General features: G+C 40.0%; 1 protein-coding gene across 2 annotated transcripts in view; it reads right to left on the reverse strand.

Annotated features, from left to right (window-relative positions):
- The window catches only part of VAPA (VAMP associated protein A), a 49014-nt gene extending 35332 nt beyond the window's left edge, over window positions 1-13682 (reverse strand). The window contains exon 1 of one of the 2 annotated variants that reach the window (XM_088130939.1): window positions 13206-13682. In XM_088130939.1, the coding sequence (XP_087987065.1) occupies window positions 13206-13281 (76 nt within the window). In that variant the 5' untranslated portion in view covers window positions 13282-13682. The remainder of the gene's footprint in view (window positions 1-13205) is intronic. The other variant, XM_088130938.1, reaches the window with a different exon arrangement.
- Window positions 13683-14327: the final 645 nt, after the last annotated feature.

Raw genomic sequence — 14327 nt, forward strand, 5'->3', positions numbered from 1 at the left:
CCAGAAAGGCCCAGGTTCAAGTCTACCTTCAGCCATGGAAGCTCATTGGATGAGTTCTCTCTCTTCCAGACCATCCTACCGCATAGGGTGGTTGTTGTGCAGAAAAAACAGAAGAGAAAGGGCTACCTATCCTGCCTTCCTTGAGCTCCTTAAGGAAAGAGAGGATATAAATGCCTTTATATCTTTTATATCTGCCTGGAATGAAAGGATGGTAGTGATAATCTTTGTTTGGATCGTGGCTGTGCAGACCCCTCTCAGCTCATGGATTCCAGAAAGCTGCCTGGTTTTTAGACCAGAGAGATGAAGTGGCAGAAGAGACATGTAGAGCACCACTAGAGGAAAATGAAGAACAAATCCAATTGCGCACTGGTAAGAGCCTTTATTAAGGATTACTTTGTGGCAGAAAAATGGCAAAAAGTGATCCTATATCCACAGATACCTAGCTGGTGGCCCTGTTCAGGGTGACCAATTCCCTCCTAGGTTGGGATGGGCCTCAGGAACATCTCCAGGGCCTCTGTGAAGACTGTTTTGAGGCATCTATTGGATAAAGTTGCTTGGATCTATTCTGAGTTGGAGTCTATGCAGGCCCTTTGGAGTTGACCAAGACCTGGTCAAGCATGGTTATCTGGAAAGAGTGAGCCTGTTAGCTCTGAGGAAATGGATAGGGTTCTTGAGGCTGTTAAGTGCAGCCAGCTATGTATTAGATCCATGTCCCTTCTTACTGATTAAAGCCTGCAGGGAGGCAAAATATGTTTGAATCCAGGTGGTGGTGAATGAATCCTTGAAGGAAGTAACAACTCGCCAGCTCTTAAAGAGGCAGTTATCTGCCCCTCCTCAAAATTCCATCCATGGATCCAACGATTCTGGACAATTTTCATCCTGCCTACATCATTTCCTTTTTAGGGAAGGCTATTGAGAAAGCGGCCAGCTTGCAGCTCCAGACCACCCTTCAGGAAATGGATTATCTTACCCTTTTCAATTTCAGACCAGATGTAGCACTGAGACAGCACTGATCATATCTATAGATGATCTATGTTGGGACTGGGATGGCGCATCCATCTGGCTTTTGATACTATCAACCACAGTAACCTTCTGGATTGGTTGTAGGAATGGAGGCACAATGTTGCAGAGGTTCTCTTTCCTCCAAGGCAGTTCCAGTTGATGTTAGCAGGAGGAGAGTTTAGCCCTAGACTTCTGCTTTACAAATTTCCTCAGAGTTCTACTCTCTCTCTGCTCTCTTCCTCTCTTATTTAACATCTATGTGAAGCTACATAGTCATCTGTTCGCACAGGGTTAAGTATCATCAATGTGCTAATAATATGCAATTTTATATCTTTATCTCTGCCCAACCAAGTTAAGTTGTCAACGTTCTTTTCCAGGGCCCGAAGGCTGTGGGAGTCTGGATTGGGGAAGAACAGGCTTCGGTTCAACCCAAGCAAAACCAAGTGGCTGTGGATTTTAGTGCCATGGCCCTCCCGCCCATCCCCCGCAAATCCGGAGACTTTCCATCTTTAGATCTAGCATTTCCCTAGACAGAACTTGAATACAATCTGAAGGTCCTCTTAGACTCATAGTTCCTGCTTGGAGAAGAGAGTAGCCAGGACCAAGAGGTCCTTTGCTCGACTCCATCTTGTGTCCGTTCCTGGATTGGGAGGCCTTGCTCAGTCACTCATGCCTTGATTATCTCTCATTTGGACTACTGCAACATGCTCTATATAGGTCTGCCCTTGAACATCATCTGAAAACTATAGTTGTCCAGAATGTAGCAGCATAGGAGGTTATGGGTATAGCACAGTATGCCAATTTAACACCATTACTTCATGAGCTGCATTGGCATTCTATAGGTTTCTGCTGCAATTCAAGGTATTGGTTATCACCTTGAATTCTTTCATAGCATAGGGTAACTTTATTTCTGGAACCATCTATCTCCAACTATGCCTGCTATCCCATAAGTTCAGATACAGCAGACATGCTTTGGGTCCCCTTCATGAAGAAGTGCCTTCTAATAGGGCCCAAGAAGCATGCCTTCTCTGTCATCGTACCTACCCTTTAGAACAGCAGACCAACCAAGATTCAGATGACCCTGACTCTGCTGTCCATCCATAAGGCTTTAAAAACAAACTTAATTCTCCCCACAAGCACTGGGTTAGGATGTTGGGTGAGCCTATCTGGAAAACCAGATTAGGATTTTTATTTATTTATTTATTTGGTTTGAAGCCTCTATTTATATGGTTTATATTTTATTGCTGTAGTTCTTTTATATTTATGGTATATCTTGTTTTGTTTTTAATTCTAAATTATCTGTCCAAAGTTGCATTTTATGAGTTGGGTGGCCATACACGGTGTTTAAATAAATAAATAAATAAATAAATAAATAAATCTAATAAATAAACAAATATTCAATGGGTGCATAGTACCAACCATAAGCAAAGAATAGACTAGAGAGATATGGGATGATAAAGTTTACTAATTTCCCCACTAAAAGTTAAAAAGGGTTGAACAATAAATAGGGTTGGACACCAGGCAATTCTAGGGCTGGAGGATAGACTGGGGAGTAAAAGAAAAATTCCAGAAGAAGAGAATGGAAAATCACTTCTGTTTTTCTCTGTCTTTCTCTTTGTGTGTCTTTCTCTCTCTCTGTGTCTCTCTCACACACACACATTTATAACTTACTTAATCGTACACAAACTCTTAGTGAGCTGTTGCCAAGGAAACTATATGATCATGTCCATGAAGTCACCAGTACAGTAGTCATGCTTCATTCAAGGAAGTCTTTACCTTTTTATCTTATGTTTCAAGGTGCAAGATAGGAAAATGCCCAAAAGTAGAAAAAAACCAGTAAGATTATTCAAGGATAGTTGCAGAAAACTTGGCCCATTGTCTATTTTGAGATATTATCTGATAAGAGTAGAAAAATGAGAAGACAACTGACTGTGAATACATTTATGGAATTTTGGCTACCTTTTTTCATATGGATAAACAGGGAGCATTTTAATGCAGCCCCACTGTTTCAACATACCTTTTTTTGGCATTTGATTCACAACTAATAGATATGTTTGTTTGTTTGTTTGTGTGTGTGTGTGTGTATACACACACACACACACAAATATATATATATATATATATATATATATATATATATAATTGAAAACACTAGAAAAGAGATGTAAATGAGTGTCTAAAATAACATTTACAATTGTTTATTTTTTTATCTTCATATATCTCACATAAGCAATTAAAAAAAGTAATGTCATAACCTTTATAATTAAGGTGATTCCACAAAAGAGTTAACAGAAACTTGTACAATAAGCAAACTCATCAACCTGGATTAATAGTATAAACATGTACATTCATAAAGAAACCAACACATCTGAGCCACAACTATTTTTTATTGGGAATGTTATTCCATTACTCCTTTGTTGGATAGTTATTATAATTTATTCATATGCCACAACAATATTGTATGCTTTACAAAAAGATGTAGAAAGAGCTACTTTTAAAATGAAACTTGTTCAACCTTGTCCTTGTAAACTTCTGGGGACATTTTTGTGCTGTTCTTATTAAGATGCTTTACAATGGTAATGGTGTATTTTAGAAACTTAAGTATTATTATGGTATGAATAACTATACCAGAAGGAAATGGTTCTTTTGACTATCACAAATTTATGTACTAGAATCTGACGATACACCTTAAGGCTTACATCTGGGATAGGTAACTGGAGTCCCTGGGGCCCTTTTTTCAAGTCCCTAATCAGTCATTTTTTGTCAGCTATCAACAGTATGGTTTGCTGACATTCTACGATGGGAAAAATTCGAAAACTGTAGCATATACCCTAAAGTAGACTTTAAAAAATTCCCCCAACAAACAAAAAACCCTACAAAACCTTGGGCCCACCCATTTTACATCAACACCATCAGACAAGCAAAAAATGTTAAGTGTTGGACCCATCCATCAAAATGTGGCCTATTCTTGCTTCACAGGTTCAGGTACTTTTACATAACAAATATCAATATAACATGGCTCCTGTAGTAGCAATTTTCTCCATTATAATTTTTTTTTAAAAAACTACTTTATAAAAATGTTACTTAATGGATAAATTAGTTTATTTTAAAACCTAGAACACTTATTCATGCTCACCATCCAAATAACTATTTGGGCATATATTATGTTAGAAGCTATACAAAACATGGAGCAGTATTATACTGAGCTGACCAGGACTAGTAAGTGCCATGTAAACCATCTTTAATGCTAACAAATACATCAAATTAAGGGCATATTGTGCCTTCAGATTTCTAATGTATCTTTAAATGTTAAACAAAACTATCTCAAAATCTGTCATCATCCAAAGTTATACATAACATAAATTACTTGCTTCAGCCAACTCCACTTTCAACTGTTGCCACATAGAGATAACAGAAGGTGACATGATATCCAGTTATACACTTCTATTGCAATATCACTTTCTCTGTAATTTTCTAGCAATTTAATTTTTTCTCTCCTGCATTTTGTATTCAAAACAGCAAATACAAACATGGGCTCTAGCTTCCAAATCCCACAATTTAAACCAAAAATATGCTACTGTGTGTTGAATGGGCAAATCCCCATTCAATGAGGCATGGCATGGGAAACTCCTTCCATTTACACATTCAAACATACAGCCAATATTCAATCCCAAATAGGCAGGAGAACTCAGACTGACTGCAAAATTCAAGCTCAAGGAAGAATCTTGTCCTGGCTTGCCCAATAGGTTCTCTTAATCCTCATGGTTGCTGACAAAAACTGTTGTCTGAAGACAAAGGAAGAATCAGTGGTATATCACCAGAGAGAGAACATCTGATGGAGCCAGTTTGGTGTAGTGGTTAAAGTGCTGGCCTAGAAAGCAGGAGACTGTGAGTTCTAGGCCTCCCTTAGGCATGAAAGCCGTCTGGGTGACTTTGGGCCAGACACTCTCTCTCAGCCCAACCCACCTCACAGGGTTGTAATTGTGGGGTAAATAGGAGGCAGGAGTATTAGGTATGTTCACTTTGAGTTATATATTAAAAAGGCAGATTAATAATAATCTGGAAGAGGGAGAAAGCAAGGCTGTGTGAAAACATATAAGCAAAATGGAGATTGGAAATAGTCACATAGCCGTAATGAGCTAGTTTCCAGTAGAGACAGCTAAATAATGTTCAGGCAGCAGGAACTGCAGTAGGAGTGAAGCTGAACTGCTCTAGGACTAAAGGTGAGGGTGTGACTTGGAACCAAGAACATCTTCAGGGAGAAGAGAACAAGGCCTCCTTAGGCAGGGAGAGGCAAAGACTCGAGGTAGTCAGGGCTGATTTGCCTGGAAACCATGGTACCAGCAAAGCTAGGTGTCTCTGGGTTGAAGTGAGAAAAGGTGCTGAATTTATGATCCACAAACTCTAGTGAGTCAACAGGAGCTACAAGGAAGTGCTTCTAAAGCTTTGGTTGAAGGTTGCAATCTGTGGGAGTAAGGAATAAGTAAGGACCAGCTACCTGGAGAGGCAAGTTACAGAAAATCTCTACTGTCCAACGTAAAATAAAAGTTCTAGGCCAAAATCTGCATGAAGATTACTTTGTTTTCAGATATGCTAATCTGCTTTAAAATTATGATATTATGGAAAGTGATTGGTACCTATTTCAAGGAATTTGCCTCTAATTTTTCTATCATTCGTTTATGTGCTAACTCAAGTCTTGTATGTTTTGCTCCACCTAAAGTTATTTGTGCCTCAGATTCCATCCATCTGAATCTGTGTCTGCTCTCCCCACAGCATTTGAGATACTGTATTTAATAAATGCCTTATTTCATCCCAGTGGAATTGTTCAGGCATTTGGTTACCCAATCAAAAAGGAAGTTCTTATTTATTTATTTATTTATTTATTTATTTTTATTTCTTTATTAAATTTCTCCCCTGCCCATCTCCCCCCAATGGGGGACTCTGGGCGGCTCACACAAAACATTAAAACCATAAATACATATAAATACATAAAACACCAAAATTTAAAAAACATTACTAAAAAAGAAGAAAAGGAGAGTCCAAGAAGATGAAGAATCTGGGGCTGAAGACAGCAGGCCTCTATGGGGCTAGCCATCCCCACGCTTGAAGTATTCCCTCCCCACCCCAGGCCTTTGTTTTCCTTTTTCTTATTTTTAATAATATTCTTAAATGCTAAAACCAATGCTTATGTTTTCATCTCCTCAGAAGGCAACTGAGCAGCTGTTATCTGACCACACACCTCAAAGTTGCTAGAACCAGGAAGTAATGCTATACAGAGTTGCATCATAATTATTATTATGCTAAGTTTGCAGGTGAGTTAAGTTGCTCAAGCTGTAAGAGCCTCATCTCTCTCACAAACTAGAAATGAGGAGGAGCCTGGTCAAAGCATTTACTTCCCCCAGCAAGATCAGTGGTAGCAACGGTAAAGTGCTACTAAACCCATAACCAAAAGCTGCACTATACACCCCAGCAGAAGAGGGTGGGGCCAAAAGTCATGGCCCAGAGAGTCAAAACTTCTCCAGCTGCATGCAAACACCCCAGCTAGCCACTCACTACAACTACTAAATGGCCTTAAACCCATTCATTTCATCCAGTGTATTACACCCATGAGTTGAAAGATCTATCAGTGTACCAATTACTAAAAGCAACAGTCATAAGAAGCATGTTAACTGTTAACTACTTAGCTCTGTTCTTATGTGCATTCAGCCTAAGGCATTTAAGAGCGGAATTGTAATTCACTTGCAACTTCAAGATCACAGATTAAAAGACCTTTAATAACAATTGCTTTAATAACAACAGTTATAACATTGCAAACATTGGGGTAGGTTATTGTTTTATATACTTTTACTGGTTTTATGTTTTTGTTTTATGGATATTTTGATATTTTGTCATTGTGAACAACCAGGAGTCCTTATGGAATACAGCAATATACAACTGTAAATAATAAAGTGGGATTTAATTTCAAAAAGCACAATCTGAATTGTACTGCAAATCTTCTAGGGTATGTAATGGATAAGTTCAAGTCCCTTTCAGTCCTCTAATTCTACCACTGTTTAATATGTTTAGTTTATTATCAAATCAAAATAAATTAGGTTATTTTCATTACACTGTCACCTACCGCTGGATGATGCAAACACGTAAAATGTACATATATTGATGTAAAGGTTTTAGACACAAGATATCAATTTACCACCTATCATTCAATTTAATGGACTTCTCCATCAGGACTGCCAAATGTTTAATAATTAATACTTTAAACCTGCTTCTCATATTGCATATAGTTCTATTTTCTTCTGTATTATTAGGCATTTTGAAGCAAGTATTTATAATGGACAGTTAGGGGTCTATTTATTCTTAACATCAATTTCCCAATCAAATTAAAATTTTAATACATTTGTTACGTAATGAATAATTTTTGCATTTTAGCAACGCAATCAAATATTCTATTTTTTTCCTCTCAAATCTTAACTTTTTGGCAAAAGAAAGTATACCAAGAATATCATTCCTGCAAAGGCATCCCAGGAGCTGTAAGATAGATAGGTGTAGAGAGAAGCCCGCATGGAAAAAGAGAGGTCTTTTTGTAGCTCCTGTAAAAACCAGTCCTTAGCTCTCTAAATCTAATGGGGGCTAGTAGGCAGTTTCTGGGTATGCTGGAAGGGGGTTTGGTTGCAACATCTTTCCAGTACCCACAGCTCCAACTATGCTATTTTACTCTTACATGACTATCTCTATTTTTAGTGGTAAACTATTTTTTACACTTGTGCAACCAACTCTATTTGCTGTTGTGCATTTCATTAGTAACACCACAAGCAACTGTGAGCTATACTGCTGAACACATATTCAATGTTCACAGAAAATCTCAAGTTCAAGCTAACAATAAAACAAATATTTATTACAGTTATAGATTAGCACATAAACTAACAACCTGTAAGAATATCCTTTATTGACTGATTAAGTATAATGAAGAATATATGTCTTTTAATAAAAAATTTGCTAATATATGTAAGTTAGTACTGTAATTAACAAAACCATTACAGTACTTTAAATATCTAAAATTCTTATACTAGGTCAGTCTCATTAACAATTATTTGTTACTACTGGCGTTTCAAATTTATTAAATAATATTTAATATTAAAAATATATGGTGGGCTTTAAGAGTTATTAAAATATTTTTAGAAAGTAAAAAAATGCAATAAACAACTTATCTTAAGTAAACAAAAAAGAAGAGAGAGCTCAGCTAACTGTCCTACTTTTTCATTTATTGTCCTATTGAAATTTTAGAAATTGATGATACTTCTGAACTTTCTTCAAGTTTACTATTTCAAATGTTTAGCTTTATTTATTTATTTAAGGTCAGTCATTAGTACAACTTATGTATTGCAACATTTTACATTTTAAACAGTTCAAAAGGTTATTTTAGGATATAAATTCAAGATTCTGGCAAGACTATGTTCTAAACATATAATGGGCAAAATACAGAACTTACAAAATAACAGTACCATTACAAGAAACATAATTGTTCTTTCTCATCTAATGATAAGAAGCTTTCCTAACTTAAAAGATTTGACTGGCCTGCAAGTTTTGCATGAAGGCATTCAGAACTTCATACCAAATATAATGATTGATAAAAACTGCATAGTATAATTTCAGTTATAACTGCAACCTTTATACTTCTATAGTTATCTGAAAGGTAAATTATTTTTCCTGAATAATGTATGTTTAAAAAGGGAGGATTGTCTGCACTCTTTGCTCAGAATATGGCAATGGAGTCTGACAGATTTTTCTTATCTTTCTTTTGGGAATTCATCTTACATTTAGGGTCATCTTACTTTCGAGGAAACATACTTTAAAAAACTTCATTTGTCATGTAAAATGTATATATAAAAGTGAGATATAACTCAGTTCTTAGCACAAATCCTGGCTTATCATCCCTAAATGTTTACAGAAATCTTAAAGACTAGGCTATCAATCTTAGCAAGAAATTATTTTGATACCTGCAGCACTTATACCTAAATCTTAAAAATTTTGAATGATTTTTTCTACCTGAAGCATCAGCATATGGCCAGTTATTATGCTGTTTTGGCACAGAATTCAGTATACTCTCTCCAAAGCATTTAACATGAACTCAGTGCAACTTATGTATGATAGATAGATAGATAGATAGATAGATAGATAGATAGATAGATAGATAGATAGATAGATCTTTATTATTGATGAATATGTGTACATATGTATATAGCCACATAAAATATAAATTAAAGATGGCAATTAAGTATGAGTTAAAGAGGAAGAAAGGAAGAAAGGAAGGAGAGGAAAGGAGTTTGAAAGGTCTCAAAGAAATGTAGTTTTGTTGGACAGTATTTGTTGCCTCATTCTTATATCAGTGAGACAGAATTTGGCAACATTAGGAGCGATAGTGCTTTTATGGTCTGCTAAAAGATGTACCACTGGTCATCTCTTCCTGGGAATTCCTTTATGAGTGGCTGGATTAATACCTCACGCAGGTTCAAATAGAAATTACAGTACAACAAGACATGCTGAACACCCTCTATGGCAGTGTTGCTGGCTGGGGAATTCTGGGAGTTGAAGTCCACTCATCTTAAAGTGGCCAAGTTTGGACAACACTTGTGATGGACTGGAATGGAGGAAGGGGGGTGAAAACGGTGCTCTCGTCTCCAGATTGATGTCAGGCCTAGCCCAAGGAACTCCTGGAGACCATGTAGGTTCAATCAGCAAGGTTTATTAGCTAGCGCTTATTTACAGAATCTTTTCAGACTGACCAGTAGTTCCCAGGCACAACTCTCTACTATCTTCTGGAATGTTTAGGGATGCGCCAGCTTTCTCCGCTTATCTCCAGAGCGTTGCTCTGGAGACGAGAGCACCGTTTTCACCCCCCTTCCTCCATTCCAGTCCATCACAACACTGCTCTATGGCATGGGAGTCACAGGGGCAAACTCTCAACTGCAGTTAGGTTAGTGTAGGGCCCACTTGAAACCCATATAACAGTTTGCCATAGCTTTTGCCTCAAAATGTTTTAGGCCAGCTGGAATATAATGGCCATCATTAGAGAGATAAAAGGATAGTATAGCTGTGGCACTCCTCTGGGCAACCTGATATGTGAGCCAAGTGTGGGTCCCTGCATCCCAAGGAATGAAAGATTAACTACCTAGGAATAATATCGAGCATTTGACTTGCTCGGTATTACAGTGGTACCTCTAGTTACGAACTTAATCCGTTCTGTGACTCTGGTTGCAACTTGAGTTGGTCTCAAGTCAAGGTAAAGTTTCCCATAAGGTTCAATGTAAATACGGTTAATCCGTTCCGCCCTCCGAATTTGGTCGCACCCCGAGGCAAATTTCCCCATAAGGTTCAATGTAAATACAGCTAAACAGTTCTGAAACATATGCATTTTATTTTTAAACCTCAAAAACCTTCCAAACGCCACAAAACACACAAGCCTCACCGAACGTCTCCTTGCTACCGTGATCTCGCCCACAGGAAGCCGCGACCGCGTGGCAGCAGGGAAAATGGCCGCGGATCCGGTTCATATCTCAAGGCGGAGTTCGCATGTTGAGGTAAATTTTTGGGGCCGGAGCTGGTCGTATCTCGAAAAATTTGTAAGGAGGGGTGTTCGTAACTAGAGGTACCACTGTATTGCCATTGATATACCAACTATGAATTTTAGGTTTTTTGTTAAAAGTCAGAACTTTTGTTTTTTGGTCATTCATCATCAATTTTTTTCATAATATTGAGCAAAGGATCTAAGGGTTCTTCATATCCTTACCACAGATAATGACAGAATAACCATGTCATCAGCATACAGGAGAAATGAAAGATACCTACCAGCTAATTTTGATGGGTGAAAATTGCTATTATTGAGGTGTTGTGTGACTGAGTATATGTAAAAATTAAAAAGTAATGGAAGCCTTGCTTTACTCCTCATGCTGTTGCAATTGAATTGGTTATCTGCCCTTGGGGACCACATCTTACTCTCAGGTTGGTATTGCTATGAAGTTTATATATTAGGAGAAGTAATAATTTATCTGTGTTAGTAGATAGCAGCTCCTTCCATCTACAAAAGTTGCATAAAGAGAGCCTTTGGATCCAGAGGTGTATTTCTCCACTAGATGTTGTAGAATTATCGCTTGGTCTGTGGTAGAACTTCCTGGTCTAAAGCCAGACTGTTCTTCAGCTAGGATATTGTTATAGGTATGACAGTACTCTACACTAAAATTGTAATCCTGCCAAGCTTCTTCAGGCAAAGACCACTCCTAGCAAACCCATCACAGTTTCCTTTCACTAAAAATGTCAATGATTGAACCACAGATATGTAAAGCATGTAGTATGTTCTATTATTTAAGCTATGTTCAGAAAGAAGAATGATGCTACCACCTTGTTTTATGCTATGGATTCTTCTAAAAGTATTAGTAAGCAGACTGTTAAAAAATATGAATATATTTGCTTATGTTCATAAAAACATGAGCTGTATGAACCTTGTAGGAAAACTGCATGTAATCCTGGGCCAATTTCACATAATGAGTTTTTAAAATCCATGTTTTTCATTTTTCATGAGAGCTTCAGAACTTTCTCTGAAGTCCTATCCATTTTACATACATTATTTTTTCTCCAAATTGTAAACAATTAAAAGGCAGATTCCATAATAATTCAGCAAAATAATAATGCACTTTTATCTTGCCCTGCATATCCCTCCTCAACACTCACTTCACTTTTAAGCAGAATGCTTTTCCTGCTTAGGTTTTTAATAGTTTAAAAATTTGGTCCCCTAAAGCCCCATACCAATCAATTTTTGAATTTCAGAATTTTAAAGAATTACTGAAGCTTTTTTTAGAGTTATTATTTAATGGAAAAGGGGCTATAAGAATTATACATTCAAGTCCATTTCCTACACCTAATTCATTCTATTAAAAAGTACAATTATCTTATTTTAAAATGATCCATTGAATCTGGAACTAATTAGAGATAGTGTACAATCCTACCAGAAGAACAAATATGCTTGTTTTTAGTTATCTTACCTTACTGAAATATTTTTAACATGACACTATAATTTTATAACCATCACTACTGTTCTAATGGAGCCAATCAGAAAGTAACACTTTTTACCACCTATTATATAACAGCCCTATTTCAAATCAGGATCTACTAAGCATGTAACAAACATCCAAGGCATATAAAGTTCTCAGAATCTTAAACACGAGTTCATCAAACTCCAGCTGGAACTGCCTTTAATTCTACTACCTATAATAATACGAATGTAATTTATGAAATGCAAAATAGCATAAGCGTTGCAGTGGAAAACGCCCTGAACTGAATACATACATGACACATCAAAGGGTGTTGGTGCAAGATATCACCACTTTATTACTGCCGTACCCTCACGGACAAACAGCCGCGGTCATGCGCTACATACAGCTACATACTGTACTGAATGGAAGGAGGCAATCCTTTCGCCAGCCCCAATGCAAAAACCGTCCGAAAATACGGGACGCGTGCAGAGTTATCACCCCCGTCCATAACCAGGGCCATCCGCAACTTGGGCCTCTCCTAGCCAGAAGGGAAGGGCGGGGAAAGTCGATCAGGAAAGACTTAATTTCATTCCTATGACAGGGGCACTGCCGCCTCGTAGCAGGAGGAACATCATGGCTCTCTGGCTGGCGAGCAGCCGAATTTCCCAGGGGTCAGGGACGGAGGGTGCTGCGGTGCAGCAAAGGAGCGCCTGCCAGGTCTTAAGGCCGACGCTGCAGGTCCAGCCGACCGGTTGGCTCTCTCCCCCCTTCCCTGGCAGACCTCGAGCAGCCACTGAGGAAGATCAGCAACCAGAGACGACTTAAAGGAGAGGGAAGCAAGCGCCGTCGCCGTCGCCTTTACCGCTCACTACGGCAAACCCACCGGGAATTGGGGCGGGAGAAGCGGGGAGGGGGTGGCGTAAAGACAGAGAAGAGCAAAATGGCGACGGCGGCGCCTCGTCCTGTTCCCCCGAATCGAACCTCCTTCCCAGGCCTCAGAAGGGGGTGTGTGGGGGAAACGACTGGCCCAGGCCTCCTCGGGCTTTGGAGGCTCTCCCACTAATCTTTCCCCCTTCCGCAGGCTCCTACGCGCAGGAAGGACCTCGCAGAGAGGCAAATGCTTTCCTTTCCGGCCTTCTCGCCCTCGGCTCTCCATTCCTCTATCGGTATTTCTATTACCTTTGAATTTTAGGTCGGTGGGCGGATCGAGCACCAGGATCTGCTCGTGCTTGGCCAGAGCTCCGGCGGCCGCCATCGCTGCTCACACGTTCGCTCACTCCAGGAGGAAGGAGAGGGCGGGCAGGGGGAGGACGCTCCACTCGGGAGGGAGGAGGGAAGCCTGCCGAGGAGGACCTGCAGCAGCGGCGGCGGCAAGGCTCGCAGCCGCCACTTCCTCCACGTTCCCTCGTAGACCCGCAAGCACGCGGGCGCAAAAGCGCGCGGGTCGCCCACTACCTCCGCGTTCCCGTTCTCCCGCCTCCCTTCCCTGCCTCTGTGTAACAACTGACTCACTCGCTCCCCAGCGCACTGCGATCAACGCCAGCTCTGGCGCGGGCACGAGGGCAGTGGCCGAGAAGTTCGAGCACCCGCGCGCCAGCCGTGCGGGGAACAGCGCGGGCGCGAGCGACGACGGAGACGCCGCCTCCGCGCGCTCCCCCTCCCCCTTCTCCCTCCCTGCCCTCGTTGGTTGACAGCTCGCTAGTCGGGGATCGCCACGGGCGCCGGCTCTCGCGCGGTCCAGGGCTTGTCACGCGCGAGGGAACGTAGAGACCAAACGCAAAGGGTCAATCGGGAGGGATTTCTCTCGAGAGGGAGCAGCGCGTGACATTTTGAGTACACTGAAAGGAGAAAAATGGCAAAAGGGCGTTAGGCGTCAGAAGCTTCAACGTCGCCGAAAAGAAGGTGGCTTGACCGGTGTAACTCCACGCGTACAGCGCGCAACCGAGTTTTGTTGAGATGCATCCTGGGAATTGTAGTCTTCAAGTAAATGGGAAAGAGGAGTTATGCGCCCTTCATTGTTTCAGAACTCGGCTCTCGACTTTGGGAAGTGCTAGTCTGCTTAAGTGGCAGTTCTCTGTCACGACTCGAGTGGAGTGATTGAATTAGGGCTGCACAAATCCAGATGACCTTTAAGTGTCACCAAAGGGATATGTATTGATTATGTGCAATCAAGTCGTTTTCGACCCCTAGCGACCACATAGAGATTATTGGTGATCTGAAATTTTGCAGCCCAGTTCTGATAGCTCTCTAGTGACTAGTTTCTCGATGAAACGAAAATCAAATCTCCCTTTATAATACAAT

The sequence above is a fragment of the Python bivittatus genome, unplaced genomic scaffold (genome assembly GCF_059951505.1).
Source record: "Python bivittatus isolate LINGU-HERP-01145 unplaced genomic scaffold, Pbiv_v1 ctg000840_np1212, whole genome shotgun sequence".
Taxonomy (NCBI): Eukaryota; Metazoa; Chordata; class Lepidosauria; order Squamata; family Pythonidae; genus Python; species Python bivittatus.